The sequence below is a fragment of the Lytechinus variegatus genome, chromosome 11 (genome assembly GCF_018143015.1).
Source record: "Lytechinus variegatus isolate NC3 chromosome 11, Lvar_3.0, whole genome shotgun sequence".
Lineage (NCBI taxonomy): Eukaryota > Metazoa > Echinodermata > Echinoidea > Temnopleuroida > Toxopneustidae > Lytechinus > Lytechinus variegatus.
In genome coordinates, this window is record NC_054750.1 from 10,362,259 (window position 1) to 10,388,340 (window position 26,082).

At 35.4% G+C, this 26,082-nt stretch overlaps 1 protein-coding gene across 2 annotated transcripts in view; it reads right to left on the reverse strand.

Moving 5' to 3' along the window:
• The window catches only part of LOC121424491 (rapamycin-insensitive companion of mTOR-like), an 87,320-nt gene that overhangs the window by 16,947 nt on the left and 44,291 nt on the right, over positions 1-26,082 (reverse strand). The window contains exons 7-19 of one of the 2 annotated variants that reach the window (XM_041620198.1): positions 25,893-26,006; positions 25,608-25,663; positions 25,054-25,121; positions 21,714-21,778; positions 13,073-13,155; positions 12,407-12,494; positions 11,506-11,663; positions 9,203-9,283; positions 8,153-8,253; positions 6,582-6,747; positions 4,907-4,981; positions 1,714-1,818; positions 404-450 (exon numbers count right to left, since the gene is read on the reverse strand). In XM_041620198.1, coding sequence (XP_041476132.1) covers positions 404-450; positions 1,714-1,818; positions 4,907-4,981; positions 6,582-6,747; positions 8,153-8,253; positions 9,203-9,283; positions 11,506-11,663; positions 12,407-12,494; positions 13,073-13,155; positions 21,714-21,778; positions 25,054-25,121; positions 25,608-25,663; positions 25,893-26,006 — 1,207 coding nt within the window. The remainder of the gene's footprint in view (positions 1-403; positions 451-1,713; positions 1,819-4,906; positions 4,982-6,581; positions 6,748-8,152; positions 8,254-9,202; positions 9,284-11,505; positions 11,664-12,406; positions 12,495-13,072; positions 13,156-21,713; positions 21,779-25,053; positions 25,122-25,607; positions 25,664-25,892; positions 26,007-26,082) is intronic. The other variant, XM_041620199.1, reaches the window with a different exon arrangement.

Sequence of the window (26,082 nt, forward strand, 5' to 3'; positions counted from 1 at the left end):
TGCTTTTCTTTTTGTATCCCCTTTCCAGTATTATACACTAGCATACTTTGTTATTTTTTTTACTGTTTCGCTTGTTTGTTTACTAAGATTTTACTATGTACAAATTCATGCAATTCAGCCTTTGGCTGCTAATTGAATTTTTATCACAATAAATACCATTTATCTATCTATCTATCTATCTCATTCTAACAAAATCCCCTGACATTTGCCATCTTTAATGCATTCAATTGATAGTCAAATTACACATTTTTTGTTGTTTTGTTATACTGCACATCATTTTTCTGGTAACATTTATCAAATGGTGTAAAAATTGTGAAAACCTCAACACTTTTACACAAACTAATTGTTGCCCAACTAAAATCCAGCTCAGACTTTGTGACACACCATAATTTTTGTTTCTTACCTGTTAACATTAGCATCCTCAAATTTCTTCAAAGTCGCCCCTCCTTTCTGCAAAACAGAACATAAAAAATGGTAAAATATGTCTGGATATTTTCACATCAACTTGACCTGGCTCAAACTTCAATTCAATTATTTACTCATAAGAATATATAAAATAAACACCAACAGCAGATGTCAACATTATACAAATATTAAAATTCATATCCCCTGCTATAGTAATGTATTCATTGGATGAAAGGAACAGTGAGAAAGGAATAGGCCTTGTAATTAGCAAACCTTATAAAATAAGGTTTTGACTGGAAACATTTATTAAAGCTAACTATTAATGGGAATATAATATGATATACATGACAATAGGATCTGCTGATTAAAATTCAAGCAAGATCGAAGTTTAGGAAATAATCGTAGAATTTAATCAGATAGAATTACATGCATCTTCTACGCTGGCTTCAATTAAAGCTTTATGCAATTAGAGCTCTGAAGAATTACACAAAAATTGAAAAGTAGGTTAATTGCATGTCATGACCTCCCTACATGAACTTGAATTCCTGGTTCACTAGTTTCTAATCTTATCACTTATCCAACCCACCTGTTATACTTAGTATCAACATGTAAATAGCATGTAAATGAAAGATAACAACCCTATGCTTTATCAGGGAATAATTTTCCTGGTATTGCATTGCTAATTACTCCACAGTTTTCAAAGACTGCTATACAGATTTTTTTGTGTAGGAGATACTTACATAGGACTTTACAGAACCTAATTGTGTGTTTTTCTCTCATAACCAAAAATGCTAATTAAATTTGGCAAGCAAAATTATTCCGCGTATATATATATGGAACCAATCATTTGGAAGACTCATTGGAAAATATACATCTACATGTACATGCAGTATTATGACCATATAGCTTGATTTCAAGTTCACTGTTGACCTTTTGGTTTGGTGCTTTTACACCACTATAACACCAAACATAAAATGAAAATAGTCCTGAAAAGTCAATCACTATTTGTTGGGGTGTCAATAATGTGATCTGTATCCGTTTCATAAACTCAGAATAGGTTTTGGAGCTGGGGGAAGCAATCCAAATTGTGGTTCCAACACCAACTTCGGACTTGAAACCACCCATTGTACATCTGAACACTTATGTGGTTTCAAATTGTCTTACAGTATGTGCACAACTTTATGAAACACACATCTGTGTTTTATTTTATAGACCAATTTTTGTACCTTTGGCTGGTCTTTATGTACAGGTTTTATTGCATAAATAGGAAAAAGAGACAGAGAAAACAAAGAGAGTTCATATTAATACCTTGATTGCTCCTCCAATAAGTTCCCAGTTCCAGACGGAGTAGTCTTTGGTCGTCAGGACCAAGGTTTCCTTGATCATGGTCTGAACTGCGGAATCCTCATTCTCCTGTTTCATATGAAATATTTTGATTATCATTAAACATCATTACACCATAATTACACCATTATCGCACCATCATTACACTATCATTACGCCATCATGACACTATTATCACACCATCAAAGCACCATCATGACACTATCATTACACCATCATTAAGCCATCATGAAACTATTATTACACCATCAAGTCATAATCATGACACTATCATTACACCATTATGACACTATCATTACGCCATGATTACACCATAGTACACCTTCATTACACCATTAGGCACTCAACCTAGGTGACTTATTTGTATTCTTGTAATTGGCAGGAAACCTTAGTCTTTAATGCAACAAAAATTGAGAAGAAACACCTTTGCTTACAGCAACAGACACAAAAACACCAAAGTTTATACTTCTCAAAAGGAAAATAAAGAAAGATCGGTCAGAAGACATTTACCACATTTCACATCCCACACTGCAATTCTTCATGTCTTAGAAAATACATGTAGGCCTATATCTATGCTCCATACAAGCTTGTTACTAGATTGTTGTTCATACAATTCATGCATGCACATAAAGTAAGCCTTGTGTTAAACTCTTCATTTTCCATGAACATCAGTACGTAAGAAGCCAACCATTCACAATCAACAGTCATCTGCATAATTATGCATACAGTACATGAATAAGATATGATATCGACATAGATATCAATAGATGATATCAAGCAAAGTAACTCAAGCAATTAACTTGTACACTTCTACGTTTCTCATTCAATTAGACGTAAGATAGGAACCACATTAAATAATCCATCCACTGATGCATATCTACATTGAACAGATAACAGCACCAAATTCTATGTCTATCCTGATATTTGTCATGCAGCCATAGTCAATAAAGCTTTGCTTTTCTTTTCTATGATACTCAAATCAATACCATTTCATTATCACACAATGAATACTCCACACTTTGATGAAGAAAAAGGGGTTTTGAATAGAATAAGTCTACTTCCTTAATTTTGCATTTTATCTGCATCTTATATTTTCAATTTCTTTCTAAACCAAATCATTAATATATCATGATGTAAGATTAATGGTGATGTGTTTCAATCAAGGTTATCAAGAAACAAGATAACATATTATCAGTACACATGCATGTAGCTTTAATGCAAGAATTTTCATGAAGATTATGCAGATTATGCAAATGAGAATGCAAGCATGCATGTAAAATATGCAAATAATAAACCAAAGAATGTGAGCCATGCAAATGAAAGCTGGTGCAATATAAAAGTGATAAAAAATAACAAAAAATCACAGAACTGAGGGATCAGGAGGTGTAACCTAAAGAGATAGAATTGATGTTCATGGTATTCCATAGACTTACAATTACGCTTAATTCAGTGGATTCACAATACGGTGCGCCATTTATCGGTTGCAGCGAACAGGCAAAATTTCTAACTTCGGGGTCGACATTGCGTGCAGGCACAGGCGCATGGTGCTAGTGCACTGTAATGCTTCAAAGATGAAGACGATTCGGCGAAAGTGGAGGGAGAATTCACGAAAACGGTCTAAATTTCGCAAAGAAATATGTGGCAAACTTCTCTCCCATCTCCTGGACGCTAGTAAACATAATATGCAAGCCACGTCGGCCAGCGCAGCATAATTGCATGCATGCTGACTTTTTCCCATGAGGCATTGCAAATTTTGGCCCGTCTGCTGCAACTGATATATGGCGCAGCCGCACCGTGTTGTAAATCCACCGAATTGTAGAAGTGTATAGTAGTAAGTCGCTTTACACTATTCATCTATACCTAACACAGTGTAATAGAATGAAGTAAAAAAAAAAATAAGATGACGTACATGTACACGTCATCTTTACTCCAATTTAAACATTTCTATAAGAATGACAATGAAAAATACAACATCAGATATATATGTACTCTTATATAGTTCTAAAATATAAGACAAAGAAATATAAACATATGAAATAATTTAATGGGTATATAACAAAGTATCAAAATAAAAGAGAGCAGAGGAAAACAAAACTGATTATTTCAGAATGATCTGTAAAGAAACAAGAATCTATTACTCCTACAATCAACATAGCTCCCATTCTAAATCTAGCTTTAAATTGAGGGAAAGAAATTGCACTTCAAAAGAGGTTATTTTTTATTTATTTCACTGAAAACCAGAAGAGAATGAAGATAATAAAGAAGCTTGCTAAGTATGTGAAAATGTATATCAAAAGGGTGCAGATCTATTGATATCTACAGTTTGGTTATATGTATCTCAGTCATACCTTACTAAGGATCAAACAGATCATCCAGCTTAATGCCAAATCAGAAATTACTTAACCAATAAGTTAAAAGCTTCTAGAGTCAATCTAGAAGGGATTTCAACAAGTTAGAGTCAATGTGGAGTACTTTGGGGTCGGCTTGGAGTACATGTAGTACAGTAAATTATCAGAGTTAATTTGTAGCAAGTTCAGCTCGGAGACAGTTGGGAGTTGATCGAAATTAGTTACCCAGTATTTTTCAAAGTCATGTTTAGGGTCTGTCTGGAGTCGATCAGAACTAATTCTGGAAGCAATTAGAATCGGAGAAGTGTGAAGTCAATTTTACGTTGGTTTTGAATAAGTCTGGTTTTTAATCAGTTTGGTATTGCTACATGTATGACTGAGATTTAAGGCCGGGTTTTAGGCAAATTTATGGCAAAGAATATATTTTAGCTTTCCACCTACCTATATGCAAAAACAATCAGTTTGTTTCATAGCTATAAGTTTTTTTAGGTTTCAAAAATAAATTTTAGTAAATCAGCTCATTGCAAAGGTTGACAAATAATTTTGCACATTTTGAAATATTTTTAAAGAAATAAAAGTCTGCATTTTTATTCATTTTTCAACAAATACACTTTAAAATTAGGTTGACACATTTGGACAGCAGGTTACACTAAATCAAGCAAAATCTTGTCTTTGCTTTGGAATGGACAGATTTGCAAATAATACTACAATTTAATTTTGCATGATTCAAATTTTGTCAAAGAAGCCTTATAAGGAGGAGACAAAAAGAGAATAAGAATATATTATGAAGAGTTTTATTTTGGACAGACCTGCGTTGACCGATTTGATATCTTGTCCCAGGACGATGACTTTCCCAAGGGTGAGGAGAACGATCTGCTTCGCGACTTTTTCAGTCAAGTTCAGGAAAGATAAAATTAGCGCCGTTAATTATCCAACACCAATTACATATAATCAGTATAATCCTTTAACGTTGAAAATTGGCATAAGAAAAATGCACATAAGGTCACAGAGTTAAGTAAATAAATAATTTTATGAAGAAATAAAAAAAATTTCTTAATGATTGAAAATTGATCATCTAAGAGAGGAATGTGTTTCAATGAAATGTTTGTCAAAAATTTAATATAATACATTGAAGGATATTACATTACACAGAGAACAGTATAATTTAGCTATCATCAAACATATGACGTAATTACTGTCATGTTTTCAAATCTATGATTTAACTTTCTGATGAGCAAAAAAAAAATCAATACAGAATAAAATAACCATTATGATACTAATCTGAATTTACTATTGTAAATTTCATCAAATATTCATTAAGAGTGAATAGGTATACTTGTAAATGTAAAAGAAGGGGAAAAAACTGAGGGTAAAATGGGGGATATATATGTATAATTGCATGAATAAAAACATATGAGATTGATTTGTTAGTAACACGGTTAATCATGGAAAACATGTAATCAATTTCATGCAATGTACATTAAAGCCATGCAAGTTAGTTGAGTGCCATGGAAACGAATAATGATAACACATTTCAAATTATTCATCCTCCCAACATGGACCACAAAACGACAATCTTGCGTTGCAAATATCATTCAGAAACTAAGCAATTCTCATGTTTTCATAACAAACAAGAGGCAATGCAGTAAACTTTACAATGACCAAGAGTTAGCTCCGAAATAGTACACCATTTTATAGGAAACATAGCCCAATTCCTTAAGTAGAGAATTGCCTGATTTTAAGAATACTGTCATGTACATGTATATATCAAAATGCACAATTTCAACATTCAGCACTCTGTTCATATGTATCATATACAAGGCTAGCTAGCTTCAGACAAAAGGGGAATCTAACTCTAATTCAATCTGAAAACAGCTATCACATAGTGACAATAGAAACAAGATATTCTTTTAGAAAAATAACAAATAAAATGTTAAACTCATGAATGACGTGACTCCCCAAAATGACCCTAAATAGAAAGCCATAGACAATTTTAGTACTGGGTTTGGTTGAACACTGATACCATCACAGGTACACCCTTGCTCTTATTAAGGGCATGGCTTCCTATGTCTTTCATACAGATACCATACTGGGCGTGGTGTACCCCTGATACTACCAGAACATCCTTGCACTTGTTGGGGGTATGACTCCCTGTATTTCTCATACCAATAAAATGTCTACCATGGTTTACCCTATATACCACAGCCATAACAATAGAAACAAGATATTCTTTCAGAAAAAAAAGGAATAAAATATTAAACTCATGATTGGTGTGGCTCCCCAAATGACCCGAAATAGAAAGATTGTGTTCTAATAATGGTGAACCCAGATACTTCCAGTGCATCCCTCCACTTATTACAGTGAAGCTCTCAATCTATTCCCTGATACACTTTAAAGATACCACAATGGGCATAGCTCTTAATAGGGTGTGGCTCCTTACCCCCCTCATACCCTCAAATGACTACCATACTGGGCGTGGCTTACCCTTGATACCACCGGTACATCCTTGCTCTTATCGGCTACCACCCTCTGGGTGACAAACATGTCTGAGTTGCTGAGGATGTGGTCCAGATAGAGGCTGCACGGTATTACTCCTCGTTTCTTCATCTCGTGATGCCGCTCGAGATTGGTCACCGCAGCACTCGCACGACTGAAGATGATTAAGAAAAAATAAGCTTATAATTAGGGATGCCACTAAGGCTTCACAAAAAGTGTGAAAATCATCTAGAATGGCCTGTTTAAGTCATAAAAAAGGTGTTTTTCTATGACAGAAAATATGTTTTAAAAGTCTAAATTCAGACTTTAATTAGAAAAGTTGAATCCCTGTATAATGGATATAAAGATGATGGTGGTGATGTTGATGGTGGTGGTAGTAGTGGTGGTGATGACAAAGAAGATGATTGTTAAAATTAAGGTGAGGCTAATGAAGATGTTGATGATAATGATGAAACGCTATTTGATTAAGAGGTAGCTTTTAAAAATTTGAAGGGTGCCCAGCTTCTCCTTTGGACACAATATTTGCTCTTGCGACAATTGATCCGGGCTTCATTTCTTCCAAGATGTAGGGTTAGGGTTGCAATAGTATTTTACTTTAGGTTTCAGGCTAGGCTTAGGGTAGGGTACATGTACATTGTTAAATCAAAGGTAGAGATTAGTCATTCGATTAGTGTGTGGAATTCCTACTGCATCAATCGCCGCCAGAGCAAATTTCAAGAAACCGCTTCTCCATTATCTCTGATGGAAAAGATAAATATCAAAGCGCTGATTTTAATGATAAATGCCAGTTGTGGTAACGATTTCATAATGAGTTCATACAGAATCCAATGAAATGACCACCACAGTGTCTGTTTGTATGAATAAGCAATATGTGCCAAAGAATTCTGGAAGAATTTGTGTAATTGCTGAGAAATTAACAAATAAGCACAGGATTGGGTCAAGCGTCGGGCCGACATTCAAAGCAATAATAATACACTGTCCCATGTGCACTTATCCGTGTTGGTGATCTTCAGTGTGAACATTTTTCAGCGTAGATTCCAAGATTTCACAAAGTTCAGTTTATGTAACTGTACCAGATCTAGATCCTCGATGATATAATGACAATTAAGCCTGGTTTTAAAGACTTTCTCATGAAATCAGTGTTTACTGCAACTACTTTTATTTTTCTTTAATGATTCAAAAGGCTATCAGGGAAAAATGATGAATAACTCCACTGAAAAAAATCAGAAATCCTGAAATACGTGTCTCCTGAAAAAAGACTACCCCATCACAAGCATCACTTAAACATAGACACAAGGGCATTTCAACCATTGTCTAATCTATCTAAAAAGAATAAATGCCTTAAAAATATATAATATAAAAGCAGATGGAGATGTCCAAGATATATAAAAGCAAGTCTAACATTATCTGGTCCAATAAGCATCTTTTCCTCCTTTTTAATTTCAAAATGTACTGTACTCATATATCGGCAATAATGTTACCCAAAGCAACAAACAAGCAGCTGTTTTCCAAAAGGATTGTTTGATATAACAAAGGATGTAAATCGAATGATGCCTTACTTTCTCTGAAGTAGTGGCACATCAAAAGATGCAGCAAGTGTCATGAGTGTCGGTAGGCAGTGATGATGTTGTTCACATTCTGGAGGTAGTATCTTGTCCGCCTGTGGAAGGGATTTAGAAACAATTTTAATGCTGACCATAGCTCAATTACAATTCATAAGTAATATATTCCAAGGCACCTCATAATGGTAGCAATAATAACTCAGGTGGGCATCCAGTTAAGGGTGGCTACAATAGATTAGGAGGCACGATAGCTCAGTCGGTAGAGCGGGGGTTTGGATTCCGGTGGCCCATGTTCGATTCCCACTTGGTCCGCTAGTGCCCTTTGGTAACTCATTAATCCTCATTACCAGGTCCCTTGGAGAGGACTTTAAGCCGTCGGTCCTCTGGTTGCTTGCTTACAAGCATTCATGCTTCATTAGCAATAAATTAAAAAATCACCACCATGGATTGGTATATTCTCTTGAACATTACTCTGTCAATGATTTTCAAATAAAGTTTTTACTGCTGAATCACAATGAATTAGTGATTTTTTTCCGCTCATATGGCAAAAAACAATTTTAATTTGAGAGAAGGCAAATAATAATAATCCGCTTTTATATAGCGCTTAATCCATCGGAACGACGTTTCTAAGCGCTTTACAGATATATTATTACCCCGGTCATCGGATTCAATCAGTCATTCCCGCACACAATGTGTGCACATCCTCCACTCCCTGGGGAGTATTCACCATGAAATATATTTAATGATGCCCATAACAAGTAAAACAAAAAATTAAGGGAAAAAAATGTCCAAAATCTCTAAAACTCAAGCTTCTCAGAATATAATGCTGGGGCAGATCTACATTACATTCTGAGGCAAGGTCACATAACAGAATGAATTTGACAAGTACCCTGGGTATTCTTGTATCCCATATTGTAGGAATTGTAATTCTGTCACAGCAGATTACACATGACATACAATAAACAGTTCTGATGTGCACTAGTGTATATGCAAGTGCGAAGATGCCTTTTGTTTGTTCAATTGAAAAAGAAAACCCTTTTTACTTACCATATATAACAATTCACCAAGCAAAATGGTAGCTTGAATGGACAGATTAGCATTGTCAGATGTCACCACCTCAACGAGACTCTACAACATGAAAGTATTCAAAATGAACGGATTATGCATGCAATCAACACTGAAACGATTGAAATCAATCCAATCAAAATTGAATAGATTGTAATGAATGCCACCAATTTAAAAACAATGAATGCAATTATGAAACAAAGTAATCACAATGACTGGTAAAAATACTGTAATCATCAAAAGTTGTATGCTATTAACAGTGAACCAATCCGATGAAAGTAATTGTATAAGAAAAAGTTGCAAATACCATCAAAAGTGATGAAATGAAACATGCAATCAAATATGAAATTATGAATTTTATTGAATGTAACAAATGACAGTCACTGAAACCTTATCTATTTATAGGTAGCTAAGCAAAACTAGTGTCTATTATCTATGTGGATGTCCTGACCCTTCATTGATTTGATTAAATGGGAAGTTCAATCTGAAGAAAGCTTGGTTGTAAAAATACCAGAAAAAAATAACTTAAAGACATTGGTGAAGGTATGAGGACAATCCATCAAAGATTAAGAAAGTTGCTAGAGTTCTATTTTTATTACTATTATTTTTTTTAACTATGACATCATATACAAGCAGCTGCACTATATGTTATATAATATAAAATGCATAAATTCTGGTTTTTTAATTGTTCATGATGACTGAGAAAAAAAAAATTATGAGGTGTGAAATAATTTGTTGAAATATTGATAAGTACAAGAACAAGTGGAATGCCTCTGGCCGTCTCACCTGCATCACGCGGTTCAATATAGCAGCAGTGCTGACTTTGAATACTACTCTAACTCGCACAAGATGTTCAGTGATACATGGTTACTCTTATGTCCACTTTTTATGAACTAGACCAATAAACTTACAGAGATATGATGGTTATTCAACAAAAAACCCCAACATGGCCAGAGTTCATTGACCTTACATGACCTTTGACCTTGATCATGTGACCTGAAACTCAAACAGGATGTTCAGTGATACTTGATTACTCTTATGTACAAGTTTCATGAATCAGATTCATAAACTTTCAAAGTTATGATGGTAATTCAACAGATACACCCAATCGGCCAAAGTTCATTGACCTTTGACCTTGGTCATGTGACCTGAAACGCGCACAGGATGTTCAGTGATACTTGATTACTCTAATGTCCAAGTTTAATGAACTAGACCAATAAACTTTCAAAGTTATGATGGTAATTCAACAGATACCCCAGATTCGGCCAAAGTTCATTGACCCTAAATGACCTTTGACCTTAATCATGAGACCTCAAACTTGCACAAAATTTTCAGTGATGCTTGATTACTATTATGTCCAAGTTTCATGAATCAGATCCATAAACTTTCAAAGTTATGAGGGGAAATCAACAGATATCCCCAATTTGGCCAAAGTTCATTGACCCTAAATGACCTTTGACCTTGGTCATGTGACGTGAACCTCATGTAGGATGTTCAGTGATACTTGATTAACCTTATGTCCAAGTTTCATGAACTAGGTCCATATATTTTCTAAGTTATGATGACATTTCAAAAACTTAACCTCGGGTTAAGATTTCGATGTTGATTCCTCCAACATGGTCTAAGTTCATTGACCCTAAATGACCTTTGACCTTGGTCATGTGACATGAAACTCTAATAGGATGTTCAGTAATACTTGATTAACCTTATGGCCAAGTTTTATTAACCAGGTCCATATACTTTCTAAGTTATGACGTCATTTCAAAAACTTAACCTCAGGTTAAGATTTGATGATGACGCTGCCGCCGCCGCCGTCGGAAAAGCGGCCTATAGTCTCACTTTGCTTCGCAGGTGAGACAAAAACCATTTTCAGGTTTTTGAGAAAATGACAATTCATTGATTTTTTAAAAACTAAAGTGGGGAAGCTGCTTGCATATGATGTCACTAAAAAAAATCTAAAAATGTTTTAATATTTGTTGGATTTTTCTCAAACCTTCAGAAATATCCTAAATTAATTTTTCTATTTTTGCAATAAACTTTTTGTCAGGGAGAACTTCCCTTTTAAATGCGGTAAAGGGAGCATTTTATGAAAGGACTTGTCAGACTTTTATCCGACAAGTTCAGATTCATCTGACAGTTACCATAGTAACACTGCTCTTAACCATTCAACATCAAGGAAAGTTGTCAGATCTGACAACTTGTCAGACCAAAAGGTTGACGAAACGGTCCAAGGATTAGAAAGAAAAAGATGCTGAGGCAAATTCCTGCAGGAAGAAGTGCCTTACCTCTAGTAGACCAGCATTAATAAAGGCAAGGAGGAGCAGGGCTAAGTGGTTCTCTGTCAGGTTTGGTCTGGTGATGGCCCTGTTTGGAAGCAGGTCCAAAGCTTCGGCAACAACAAAACCTTCTGTGAGGTTCCAGGAACTTTTCATTTGGCAAGAATCTGTGTGATAGGGATATCATTAACATCAAAGCTGCAGTCATAAAGTGATTTCATTCTTGAAATTGGGCCCCCAAAATAAAAAAAAAAATCAGAAAATCAGAAACAACTGAATATATATAAAAATGTATAATTGATCCCATATACTAAAAGAGACAACAGAAATATATGATTTTGTGCCGTTTGCTCTGATAACATCTGCCCTACTGGGTTACCTGCTCATTAAGCCAAAAAAAAAAAAATAACCTTCAACCTTGAAACTAAACCTCACAACAATCCACATCCTAACACTTTTTTTAATGAATACTCTATAAAAAGACAAATCCTGAGAAATGAATTTATCAGAAGTCTCTGAGCACTCTATGAAAGTGCAGTATAATCACCCTAGCTCTAGGGGAGCAACTGTACATGTAACGCACACCGCATTTCAAAGAATAAATTCTCCTGAAGACAGACTTAGAGTTTGGGTGGTCCTTTTCAGGACCAACATATGCCCCCGAAAGAATACATGGTGTACCATGAACCCCATTACGCTCTTCTTCTTTGCCATGGATACCTTCAGAAGTTAAATTTCTGACAAGTCCCCATATTCCTTCACCTCAGTTGAGATCAGAACAAAATAGATGAATGTTATGCTGTAGGAAATTAGTACCTGGAGTATGGTTTAAAACCATAACCATGTTGGGTCATCCAAAATAAATAGCAATAATCATTTTTATTCACATACAAAACAAAGGAGAAATTACCTATACTCTGTAGTGCTGTGGCAAAGTCCTCTGTCCATTCAGGAATTGGCAGGTAAAAGATGTCATACAGCACTTCCAGGAGGTATCGCTGAAATACGATAAAAAATCATGAAATTTGGGGTAAGGTAAATGAACATGTACTGCAAGAAATTTGGGTACTAAATTGATGATTGGTCTACATCCACTTCCTCTACTATCCGTTTGGTCTCATCCCATTTGGTGTAATCCTATTTTGTCTAATAGCCATTTGGTCTAATAACTATTCAGCACATGTAATGCACCACTTTGTGTAATTCATAGTTAGGATTTACACATTTCGTCTATAAACCTCCACTAGGTCTAACAGCATTAATCTATATGGTTAGGTGAACTATTTATGAACTGAATTTTCATTTAATAAATGTTTAAAAAAGTGGAACTTAGACCAACTGGGTATAAGAAAATGAGAATTAGACTAAATATAAGTATTAGACCAAGATGAGACCAAACATTTTGGAGCTAGGAAAAGTAATATAATTTTTTCTTTTATCACCAATACCAGCATCAATACCAAACTTGATATCAACCACAGACTTTAGGGAAGCACATTCTTAATGCAGTTGACAATTTAAGTTAAATTCATGTAGTACTTGGAAACTTTTTGCAGATTGATGGTAAGACACTTACTCTGTTTTCATCATTGTGTACACACAGGATGGCAAGGAGGGACTGTAACCCAGTGGCATCAGATCTACATAGCCGTATCATACCTACAGCAACAAAAATAAAACCAGGAGTTAGTACTATCGCACTATGGGGAGTGTGTATATGGAATTGTCCAAACAATAAAATCAAGAGTTAACTATCCGGCCGTCAGATGGTAAAACAGTCTAACTCTAAAATTTGACTTTTTGAGGTAAATTCACTTTTCTTGTAATGTAAGGGTGCTCTTTCCAATGGGGCTATCGAGAAAATCCCATCATGTCTTGATTTAGAGATAATTTCCGCTATCTTGGTACTTTTTTTATTTTTCCTTCAGATTTGATGGTAAAATGGTCCATCTTTGAGTTGGCCCATTGTCAGTAATATCGTTTGGAGGTAAAATGAGCTATCTTTTACATAAATCTTTTAACCTTCTTAATTGAAATTTTTTAATCATCGCTGTCAGATGGTAAAATGGTCTATCTTCAAGTTAGACCAGCTTACCGCCACGTCACATGGCCGTCAGATGGTAAAGCGGTCTATCTCGAATATCACTGGAGAATGTTGTGCATTGGGGTAAGATGGTAAATCCAGAAGATAGACCAATTTACCATCTTGTGATTTGTAGTATGTGTGTATACATGTGCTGTGGTTAAACAGTCTATCTACACAAAAATCTTGTTTATTTCATAATTAAAACCCCAAATGAGCAGCAAATTCTTCAGTTATTAGTGTTTATTGTGCTTCTTCTTTTCCCATTGCTAAAAATGCATAATTTCCCTCTCATAAAAAAGCTCAAACCTCTAAACTTTAAAGTAATTCTTTTCAGAACATCGACTGCATCAGATGGCAGTATCGCACAAAGGAAAGTGTCATGAACCCATCCAAACAACAAGGAATAAGAAACTAGTGGTAATTATCGCATAATGAGATGAGTTGATGGTAATGATGATGTTGAAAGTACCTACTGAGTTGCAGGTATTATCTTTCATTCAATGACAATACACAAAATTTTCTTTCACTCTGGCAAAATATCTTTATATAACTTTCGATCTTAAGTAGAATTCTGATCAGATTACCAGGCATTCTCTGTGATGAAATGGGTATGAACAAAATGAAGCACCAACATGTATTTATACACTGTACTGATGTAGATTTTTTTTTCATTTGTCATGGTCTGGGAATATCACTCTTACACACTGTCCAATATTAAAAACCATCCACACAGTAGTGACCTACATTAGATGATTATTCATATATATGGCACAGGTATTCACTTCCTACCACTATAAATATAAAACCACAAGTTTGGCACCAAACCAGCAATCTGTTTTTTGTTCCAAGTTACACTGCATAACCTAATCACAGTAGCCTGTCAATATTGGTCATCACCGCAAATGTACTCTGACATATTTACTGCATTCTCTTTTGCCTACAGAAGTTTGTTAGTTGTAGGAATTTCACTCAATAAGATTGTAGTTCATATTACATAGGCCTATCTCTTTTTATCTGTAAGCCTCCTCCCTCCCCCATAACCCCCCTCCCATCCTTTCCTACCCCTCCGTGGTACCTGCTGATTAGCAGGTCTTTTCTTTCTGTCTATTTTGCTTTCACACTGGCAAAAATACCTGATATTCTCTTAAGGCCAGGTTACACCAAAACCGAATTCTGAATAAATTCGGACCATTTCTGCTCGAATATGGCCTGATTCAGATGATTTCCGTGGATTTGTATGTTCCCGAATTTTCTCGCATTTGTGGAGGGAGAACAATATACTCCCAAACCACCTGATTACGTGGATTCAGATGGATTTGCAATTAATTTGGGTCCGGTGTAATCCAGGCTTTATCGAGGTAGATCCGGTAGACTAACCAATCAGAGATTATCATGTATTCTCAGTTTTCAAGCAGGTCTGAAAGTAGTTTTTTCATGCACAGACTCAAATTTGACACTTCAACAAATTACACAATGTCTGGTGCAGAGACTAGACTCCATACCATCTGCCTGTGTCAGGAGCAGCTCTCCTACTAGGGTAAAGTGTAGTCTGTTGTGCAAACCCTTCACTTGAATGAAAGGGTCTGAATGCGCAGCCTACAATGGTTGTGTATTGAAAGCCCTTAAAACAGCAACTTTCATATGTGCTAGTCTTGCATGAAGACCCACTTGTTGATCAAAGTTTCATTCGGGGTCTATGCCTGTAGACTAGGTAAAGTACTTGTAGACTCGTCTGAAAGCACCTTACTCCTGTATGGCATGCCAAACTGACCATCGCTGTCCTTGATGAATGCCAGCATGTGAAGCAGATTGACCTTGTTGTCATACTGAATCATATCATACAGAGGATGTTTTTCACTTACAGCAATCAAGGACAATATAGGGTTATCTATACTGCATGGGCACTGTACATCATCGGTGTGTTCACACTGCTCAGAGGTGTGAAAACAAATTTAGAGTGATCAATGTGGTGTCTGGTTTATTCCACTTTAAAAAAATTATGTGTGCCTCCATAGATAGATGAGTGGCATTTACATGTAAGATAGTATTCTCAATAGTTTTACATATACTGCAGACCTATTCTTCTGAGGTGAACTTTATAGATCACAAATTGTATTGATTATTTATGCACATGACAATCTCATTCATCACTTTAATGCTGTATGTAGAAGTTGTTCTAACTAAAATTGATTTTATTATGAAAAAGATAAAATGATGGCCTATGCAATGCATTGGAGTAATTTTGAGATACAATACCAAATTCCAAAACCATAATGTAAGTCAGATCTCCTGACCTTATGAGGTGTTTATATTGTGATATTAAATGGTACCGTGAAGTATGACTGGGTATATAATGACATTAAAACCAAATATATCACCATACATGGAAAACTGATAAAATGCAAGGTTAATGTTCACTACACTAGGTCTCTAATTACATCAACATTGTATTCAGTAACTATAAATACATGTAGGACTGATGATCAAAGTTGATAGCCTAGAAGTTTATTGAGTTTGTTGCACTTTACATAATAATAAAACATGGAATGTCTAAAGGGCGTCACATGTCAGATAAAATGAAATCCATGTCATTTTCACCAAATGTTGTAGAGCACCTAAATATTCCAAATATAAAAAAATCAACATGGGATATGAGGCGGGAGCTATGTTTCTGAACTACGATGAGTCGATGACAAAGGAAACTTAACGGACTCGGAAAATCAAGACCCTATAACACCACTACGAGTCTATTTAAAAACATCAATATCTTGACATGAACATGATGAAGAAAAATTGATTGGAAGCTATCATGGAATTGTACTTTGGGAACCAAGAGATAAGAAATCCAACACGTTGCATGCGAAAGCTGTCAAGTCCTTTCTTAGAACAGCTGTCAGTGACACTGGCCAGGGCAGAATGATACATTACACGACTGGCTTATTTTAGAAACGTGGTAGAGGTCTGTGCTATTCTTGGGCTATCTCGAGGTCTGTTTTAGAATGACTCGTATTACTCATGCGTTACATGACATCATGTGCACATGGCTTCCGTGTGATCTAATTATCGTTCAATTTTTATAGATCTGCTCACTGATATGTTTACAAGCCATTTGAGACAACAATATATGTACCTTATTGGCCACTTCACAGCATATTCATTAGTTGATAAACCTTATCTATGAAATATCCTTTCCCCATTTACATTTGGCTTCCTTAACAGTCACTTTTTTTACTCAAGAATGTGCTCAGTTGAGCTCACTGATCAGCAAGCTGATACGATTCAAAGGAAACAATTACATTGCGGCAGGGGCGATTTAGCCCCTGAAATGATGCTCTTAAAAGCACTGGAAACTCAAATAAAAAGCCCTGGAAAATCCCCATTTGTTGAAATGTTAAAGCTTATCCAAAGTTGCAGAAATTCAAGTTGTGAAAAGTAGGTCCCCGCCTGTATGATGCACTCAGTGTATTTATCTGAAAAAAGATCATGTATGCAGTAAAAAAAATGGATCATGTATCCAGTCAAAAGCAGAGCTAAAAATATGGATCTTACAGCTTTATCATACCAGTAAATATACATGCATGCAGGTATATACCTATACTTAGATCACAGTGAAATATTTGTACATGTATATGAGAGAACACAAAGTAGTTCAGGATATATCCTTGAAGAAATATTAATATCCTGTGTCAACATTCCTCTTGGTACCATGCCTGAATATAAACATTCATTGATCTGTGTCTCTCACTATTACACACAGACAATACTTTACATATAAACACATTCTCTTGCAGTACATGAAATAGTATCATATCATAATGCGCAGAAGGGGGGGGGGTTGACTCGAAATAGATTGGATGAGGCCTAAGTTGGTGCTATGTGAGGGGATAAATACTTTCCTTTACACGCCAAGGACCAATCCAAATTCATTAAGAAATACTATCATAAAATCAATACATAACAATACATAGTGGCATCCAATACAACAGATAGTAATACACAAGTACAATGTAGATTATCATAAATGGAAAAAAAGTTGGGGAGATTGGGAGAGGGGGGGGTCTGAAGAACTTGAAGGAGCTCACTGGCTAAAAATGATGCTTCATGTGTGGTTCCTTGAAATTAAGGAAACTACATGTATATATCAATGAGACAATAGTTTTAATAGATCATTATGCAACACAACAGCCAACAGCGTAGTAAAACATACTACAGACAAAATAACTCGAATAAAACATTTAGGGGCAGGGTGGGGAAAGGGAATAGACAGGAGGGGGCAAACTGGCCATGGGATGGCGTCCTAGATTAATCATTTCCTAAATAACGAGGAAACTATCACTCGGCCCGGCCACTTGAAAACAACCCGATGACGCTGACTCATACCGATAGTAAATAAACAAATTAAAGGGATATCCCCATTTTAAGAAGCATACTCAACAAAGCTGGCCTACACAAAATAAAGTTTAAGAAAGGCATTTAGTTTCTTCATCTAGAATTCAAAATCAAAATCACTGATTAAGCTGCTAATTTCATCACATTAAATAGAAAAGTCAGATGGGAATAACCAAAACTTTACAATTCCAGGGCTCAGTTATTACTCAAGATATACACAAGAGTACCATCAAACCAACTATGGCCCGTATTCTGAACACTGGTCTAAAGCTGTGGTTTGAAAATAAATTATACCAGTTGTGGTAACGATTTCAAAAAGAGTTCTAACAGAATCCAATGAAATTACTCCCAAAGTGTTTGTATGTACAAATTTTAAATATGTGCCAAATAACTCTGGAAGAAAATGCATAATTGCTGAGAAATGAGCAAAATACGCATGGAATTCCATCAAATATCTATTGTCGGGTATTTTTCGAAGCAATGTTAATACACTGTCCCACATATGCTTTTCTGTGTTATTGATCATCAAAATTTTTGATTTTGAGCGAATATTTCATGTTTTTACACAGATAAGTTTACATTAATGTACCAATCTAGATGTATGATGATATTCTGACAATTATTAAACCTTGATTCAAAAGACTTTCTCATGAAATAATTATTTGCTGCAACTACTGTCTTTTACTTTTAACTATGGATAGCCAACTGTTTCACAAAAATTCATCAGCTAAAATCATTCATAACTGTCTGGAAATAACAATTAAGATAGTAATTACCTTAAGGTATTACCAATTTGTAGTATGATTCATCAAAAAATACTTTATATAATTTTCATTCACAATGAAAAGTTTATTTCAGAAAAATAATGAAATGCTCAAAGCACTTTCTAGTTGATATTTGGTGGTTAATTTTTTAGATATGCATAATTCTATTAAGTAAAAGAAGTAAATTGAAGAGAAATGACCCATCCATTCTCCCTAGAAATCAGGGCAAGATTAAAATTATGTAAATTGCGCATGTGCCCAGTATTCCTGTGTTGATTTACATGTATACTCAGCCAAGGCTTTGAAAAATTATTAAACCCAATGCTATTAACTTCTCATTTCTTTTTCTCATTAACAGTCATACTGAACATAACAGGAAGGATACTTTCCAATCCTCTCTCTCGCTAGTCACGTGAATCATGGGGAAGCATGATCACAAGACGGCAACCATGATTTAGCGACAACATCCGTGTCCATGGCAACCGTCTCCACCAAGCTTTGCTGGAGAGGTAGAGAGGAAACATGCAATGGTTGCGTCAATAAGCCCCAATCACAGGACGCTACTCACGAGACCAGACGTGGGATACCAAAAAAAAAGATTACCAGAACCAACTTTCCTCCTCAAATCAAGAAAGAAATTAAAGTCTACCAGACAAAATTTGTCTTCAGGCATATTTAAAAGCATGTCTAAAGCTTAAGTAAAGCGGTATACATTATATGTAGTACCATCTCATATTCTAACCTTGTGTAGAGGCCATTGAATCTTTTTCCAACTTGTCATTATTCAGCAAGAAGAAATTATTTCTTGGATATTTTGCACCTTCTATTGGTAATGATTTATGATTACTTTAAAAATGGCCCTTAGAGCACTTGACAGACAAAGATTATCCCTTGAACATTTGTTTGAGAAGTGTGTTTTTTATCAAATATAAACAAGGTAATTGCCAGATTGAGTCTAACCCACCTGTGACTACATAGCATGAAGTTTTCCCCCAAGTACATCCCTAGACCTAGTTTGATTTCTCAAGAAAGTCTTGAGAGCAAAATGAAATGTCTAACTTTCAAATTAACTTGGCCTTATACCCATTTCATAAACCCAATTATGCGGCTAATAGCAGCATAATTTGGTCGTAAAATTGGAGGAGGACCAGAGTTATCCGCATTATTTGGATGCTGCTATTATCCGCATAATAGCAGCATCGGGACAAGATTTTGAGTTTATGAACGTATTTCTAAATAATGCGGATAATTGCCTTGGTGCGGTCACAAGGTCACCCTTTTCCAACACAACCGCATCGGAGGGGGCGTGTCCAGTTGTCATGACGATTATCCGCCTTTTTCAGGACGGGCGCTCGTAAAAATAATGTGGCTTATTTTCGGAGTTTGTGAACACAATTTTTATTGAATTATCCGCATTACTCTTAGGCGGCTAATTGGAGGATAGGTTTATGAAAGGGGTATTACAAAGGTACCTCCAATGATGGCAGCATAGCATTACACGCAGGTAACCTATGTTTTAAAAGTCTGAGAAGATGGCAAAGTTATCTGTCGGCGGCCCAAAGTCATTTGAAAGTTGTGACAAGAGTGTCGCTAATGCGAGCACATAATGTGCCCGCCTGTAACACGGAAAATGGAGTTATTGGTCAAGCAAAAAAAGTGGAACTTCCCCTTTGACCTTCTGACCTCAAAATCAACAGAATTCCTTGGATTCCTTGGATAACGGACGGACAGTTAGACGGACGGAAACCGAGCGTGATACCGTAATACGTCCTGTCTAGGACGGGCGTATACAAAAAACATACTCATTGGCAGGTGTATTCGTTTGGGAATATTACAAGTTTTTTTTTTCACACAAGCACCCCAAAATTGGTATTTTTGTTTTTAATGGGGATAAAATCGTCTGAGCTCTCTTTCTCTCTCTCTATTTGAGTCACTTTCCCTTCCTGCCCAAACCTCAATCCCGAAATGTCTAATTCATTCATGTCAATGATTACTGTTAATCATGTGCTCTGCTTCTAATGAGTCTTCTAGACCCAGTTACACAGAACACAGCTATTGATCATACCACCCATTTTAACGTTGATTGCACACAATATTCAATACAATCAATTATGAATATAAATCCTGAAATCAATCAGTAAGCCTTGTGCTACATGGACCCTATGACTCTTTGACCTTGCTTGTAATTATAGCAGCTACTTGTTTTGAGGGTTCAGATTAAACATAATCCCTCACAAGTGACTAAACCAATTTAGAATAGCAAGTGATTTTGCTTTGCAACATTCAAAATGAAAACACGCAGCATTCATTCTCTCTCTCTCTCTCTCTCTATCTGTTGAGTATTATTTCATTAATGACTGTGAACACGTATGTAAACACTTCCTCACAAAAATTACTAAAATGAAAACAATATTGCTAAATCATAACATCTCTGGAGAATTGTACATATTGTATTGTATGTATCACAGAGAAAATCAGGGAATGATTTTGCTTACAAATTTGAACAACATTTTTGGTCATAAGAGAAATGCTCTCAACTACATGTAAGTAATGTACAGTCCTATGTAGAAATATGCAAAACAAAAGATTTAATATGCATAGCAGTCTTTCAAAAATGTCAAGCAAATTGAAATGCGATACCAAGAAAATTATTCCCTGGAAAATGTATGTTATCGAAACTTCACTCCTAACAACACCACCCCCCCCAAAAAAAAAACAAGCAAACAAAAAACAAATAATTTGGCTTGAGGATAATAAAATCACCAGGGATAATTTTAAAAAATCAACAATAGGACAACACACATGTGAGAGATACCCATTTTAAACTGGAGCACCAAACTTTGATGCGCACATCGGTTTCATCATAAAACAATCATTTTGTTCTGATCATAATTTGTTTTATTGGTACAAGTTGTTAATTTGACTGATAGTGATAATACAAAATAAATTGATAAAAAAGTAAATAAGGGCAAACTTACCAGGCCATGATCTAAGCAGAGTAACAATAGCCATCCTACTGGCTTGGTATAGACCCTCTTTCTCACTTCAATGTGGACAAATAGAGAAATGGAAAATAAAATATAAGAAATATTAGAAACAATTATACATAACATTTATAAAAATCAAATTTTTAATTATTGTCCTCTTGTGTCATCAGCATTGCTATTATCACTAAATGAGTATGCAATACATTCAACTTTTAAAGCTAGTCAAATCAAGTGTAAAAAAATATAGGGCAAATATCTTCAAGGCAAAGATGAGATAACAAGGAGACAGTGTTCTTTGTAGTCGAATCACACTTAAATCACAAGAATACCGAAGCCTCATTCTAATTATCTAAAAAAACAGTCCCCTTTATTCAGCTTCTAAATTATTCAATAACCTACCCGCAACAACCCGGTTAGAGAAAAACCCAACTACATTTGCACGTCTCATATCACTTTCTTAATTCAATTCCCCACATCGATCACCATTGATGATACTGCATTATATAACTTCATTTTTTTATGCTTAATTTTGACATAACTTTGTATATTATTTTCGTCAATTTATTTTTCATTTTGTTTACTCCAATTTTACTTTTGCCAATTGAATTTTATCCATGCTTTGATTTATATTGTTTTTCGTTCTTATTTTTGTATGCTTGTTTTATGTTGATATTATTTGTTATTATCTTTTGTCCACGGCCTTGCTGAAAAGCAGCTTCTAGCTCAAAGCAGGCTTTTTAACCATGATTAAATAAATAAAATACAAATACAATCAGAAAAGGGAAGAGAGGGGGTGAGAGGGGAGGGGGGTGAAATGGGAAGAAGCATAGGAACATATGATGGATAAGTAGAGAAATTGGACTGGGGATACAAGGGCAGAGATAGGGGGAAGTAAGGAGAGAGGGTGGGGTGATTATAAAAAAAAGGGAAGAAAATGAGGGAGGGAGGGGAGGACGAGAGGAATAAATGGAAGATAGGGAGGGAACAGTTGGGGAGGGGAGAGAGGGGGTGAAAAAGGGAAGGGATTGAGGGACAAAGAGGATAGACAATGGTTGGAATGTAAACGGCAAAGAGATAAGACAGAAAAGGATAAAAGACGAACATGGAACGAGGGAAATGGACAAGATTTTTTTTTTCAGGACAAGGATAAGACAAAGAGAAGGATATGGGGGCAATGAGAATGAGAGAAAGACGTAGATTGAGTGGGTGACAATCTTGACGATTTCTTGGATATATGGGACTGTGCAGAGGTGAAATAAACACAGCCTTGAAAATGGAAACATTAGCAGACATGATATTTCTCTTTCACCATCAAACCAACCCACACAGTGGTTTCAGTTAAAAGGTGGTTATGTTCCCGCCAAGGGTTGTGTTCACACTTAATGCAATTTCTGAGGCTGGAATTACACATCAAACTGGCAACAAAATATAAAGTTACTACAGGAGGGCATTCAAGCAATTTTTCGTCAATGCTGATTTTCCTTCATTTCAAGATATGCCACTGCACACTGCAAATTGAACCTTTACATCATCTATAGGATCTTAAAGATCCCTTTGTGTGTTTTTTTTTTATAGATGTAATTCTTCAGCATTAAGAATGCATGTGTTCAGTGTTGCATGTTTATTTGATAACAGATCAGAAATTGCTTGATCACAACAATAAGTACAAAAAAGAAAAACCTTGATAGAGCTTGTTGTGAGCTGCCAAATACATGAATAAACTACAGGATAAGTACTCCCTGACACAGTATATGAGGCTATACAATCATGCAAAAAACAACATGCACACAAAAGAGAAAAAAGTGTGGAACTTGGTGCGCACTTGACCTTTAGGAGTACATTTAGGAGTTTCTGATGATTTTAAAATAGAGCACTGTCGCTCTATGCAGTTATTTTTTAACCAATGATCGCAACCATATCAAGGAGCACTGAACTCAGAACAGGATCTTGAGATGGCACTGTTCAAAATGACTGAGGCGCAATGGCTTTAAAAACGCGATTCTAGTCGCTTGAATGCACCCTCATAGACGCTTGCTGTCCTTTGTATCTCATCATTCTTTCATAGCTCTTCCCACAGAGTGAGAATGTGGTCGACATCTCCCACAGGCTTGACAGCCCTAACAAATTATCATTAATTATTCAAGGTGTTTAGATGGGGGATTACTAGACAAGTTTTAGAGAGGTACATTGTTGCCATTACCATCTCCAAAACCCATTCTGACTACTAAAATTTGTTAAGAAACATTTCAAATAAAGGTCAAGGTGTATTGAATAATGTAAATACATTAGGCTATCAAGATTGAACTCAAAATCTGTAAATTTGAGGGAAAATAATTATCAATTTACTATGCCCAAATTACATTTCACAAAACCAGCAATGCTGTCTGTATTCACAAAATCATGAATATATACTACCCGAGCAATATGAATTTTAGAGAATTTCAGGGTTCTGAAATTATGGAAAAGGGTATTTTTTACCAAGCAAAATGGGCATTTATACACTTACAATCTAAGCCCTGCATATTTCATATAAACTTTGGTTTGAAGCTAGAACCAAATGATACAATGTTCAAACATGCTTTTTATTTAGGATATTCTACAATTTTCTGTTGTCATATGACATAAACACACGCAGAAAAAAAAATAAAACCTGTATATCTGTAAGTACTAAAATACCCAAATGTCTGCTGGTGAGAATGGGCTAGCTCATACCCATAAGGATCAGAAGCAATACTTGAGTCATAATCCCAGACACCAGTAAATAGTTTCAAATTGTACCAATAAACTTATTCCTGCTGGTGTGAATGAAGCTAGCTCATATAGCCTATAGAGGATAGGATCAGGTGCAATACATCTTTACATGTACATGTAAGATGGATTACAACACACTGTTTTGCCCTTGATATTCTAATGGATACTGTCTCATCTTAGCAATATTATATCATCAATCTTACAAGTGAAGCAAAACAAATCCTTGTACCTGTTCATATGCACTCAATATGAATTTTTTAAGTATTTTTCTTCAAGGTACTGTTGATTCTTTTAAAATAATGGCATGTTATTGCCTAAGCTTGCACAAAATAAGATAAAACGTTTACCTCTATAATGTGTAGCACATAATATAAAAGAGCTCCCCCAAAATACTTAAATAATAAATAAATAAATAAACAGACAAACGAACGAACGAATGAACGAACAAACAAACAAACAAACAAATAAATAAATGAATGAACAAATAAATAAATTAATAAATACCACTTATTAATTCATTTATTTTTCTTTTCTTAATTAGTGATTGATAACATATTTGATTTTATTATGAATATCTTACCTTGCTTGAGATTCAGATGAATCTCCAGTATGTCTGTAGTTGAAGTCTGTGAACGGAGCTATTACTTGCTACAAGATATAAGAAAACCGAGACACATAAAAGAATGATTACATCAAGTCAGTTTTGTTTCAATTGAGCCTAAATGGAATAAAAACAAGCTATAAATGTATACATTGGTGATATATCAAGTATTTCGTCAAGTGATAAACTTTAATCTCAAATTATGCCATAGTATGTACATTTGTTTTTTGTTTTTTATTGTATTTTTAATTTTTTCTTAAGGCTTTGCATCCAAAATTAATGGGTCATACTACAAAAACGTGTCACCTTGTTCCAAATTGGCAAATGGGCGGATATTGACAGGAGCACTTGCAGGCCTATAAGTTTTTATATTTTCAGAGCATGGCAATGTTTCTATAGGGCATATACTACATGTTACAGCACTAATTGGAAAATCAGAAAAAAAATTAAAACGTGCAGAATATCCATCGGAGCAGTCGCCACTGGAGTAAAAGTCAATGGGACATACAAAGAAATCTCGGCTAATGCGTTACCTCAATGTCGACTTTGAACCTGATGAACCTCCTGCTTGCAGGGTGATTGAGGAGATGTAGAAGGGTCAACATGACAGCTTCGTTGATCCTCAAGAGCTGCATGTCTAGGATGTTACGTACCAGGGCTCCTAGTCCTCGCGCATGGGCAAAGGCAGCAGGATTCAGAACAGCTAGATTAAAATAGAAATGAGAAAATATGTGTCTTTACAATAACAGTTGAGATTCTTCAATGACTTTAGCTACAAGATCAACCAAACTTTAAACCACAAGGATGGTTGAGGAGATGTAGAAGGGTCAACATGACAGCTTCGTTGATCCTCAAGAGCTGCATGTCTAGGATGTTACGTACCAGGGCTCCTAGTCCTCGCGCATGGGCAAAGGCAGCAGGATTCAGAACAGCTAGATTAAAATATGAGAAAATGTGTGTCTTTACAATAACAGTTGAGATTCTTCAATGACTTATAAAGCTATAAGA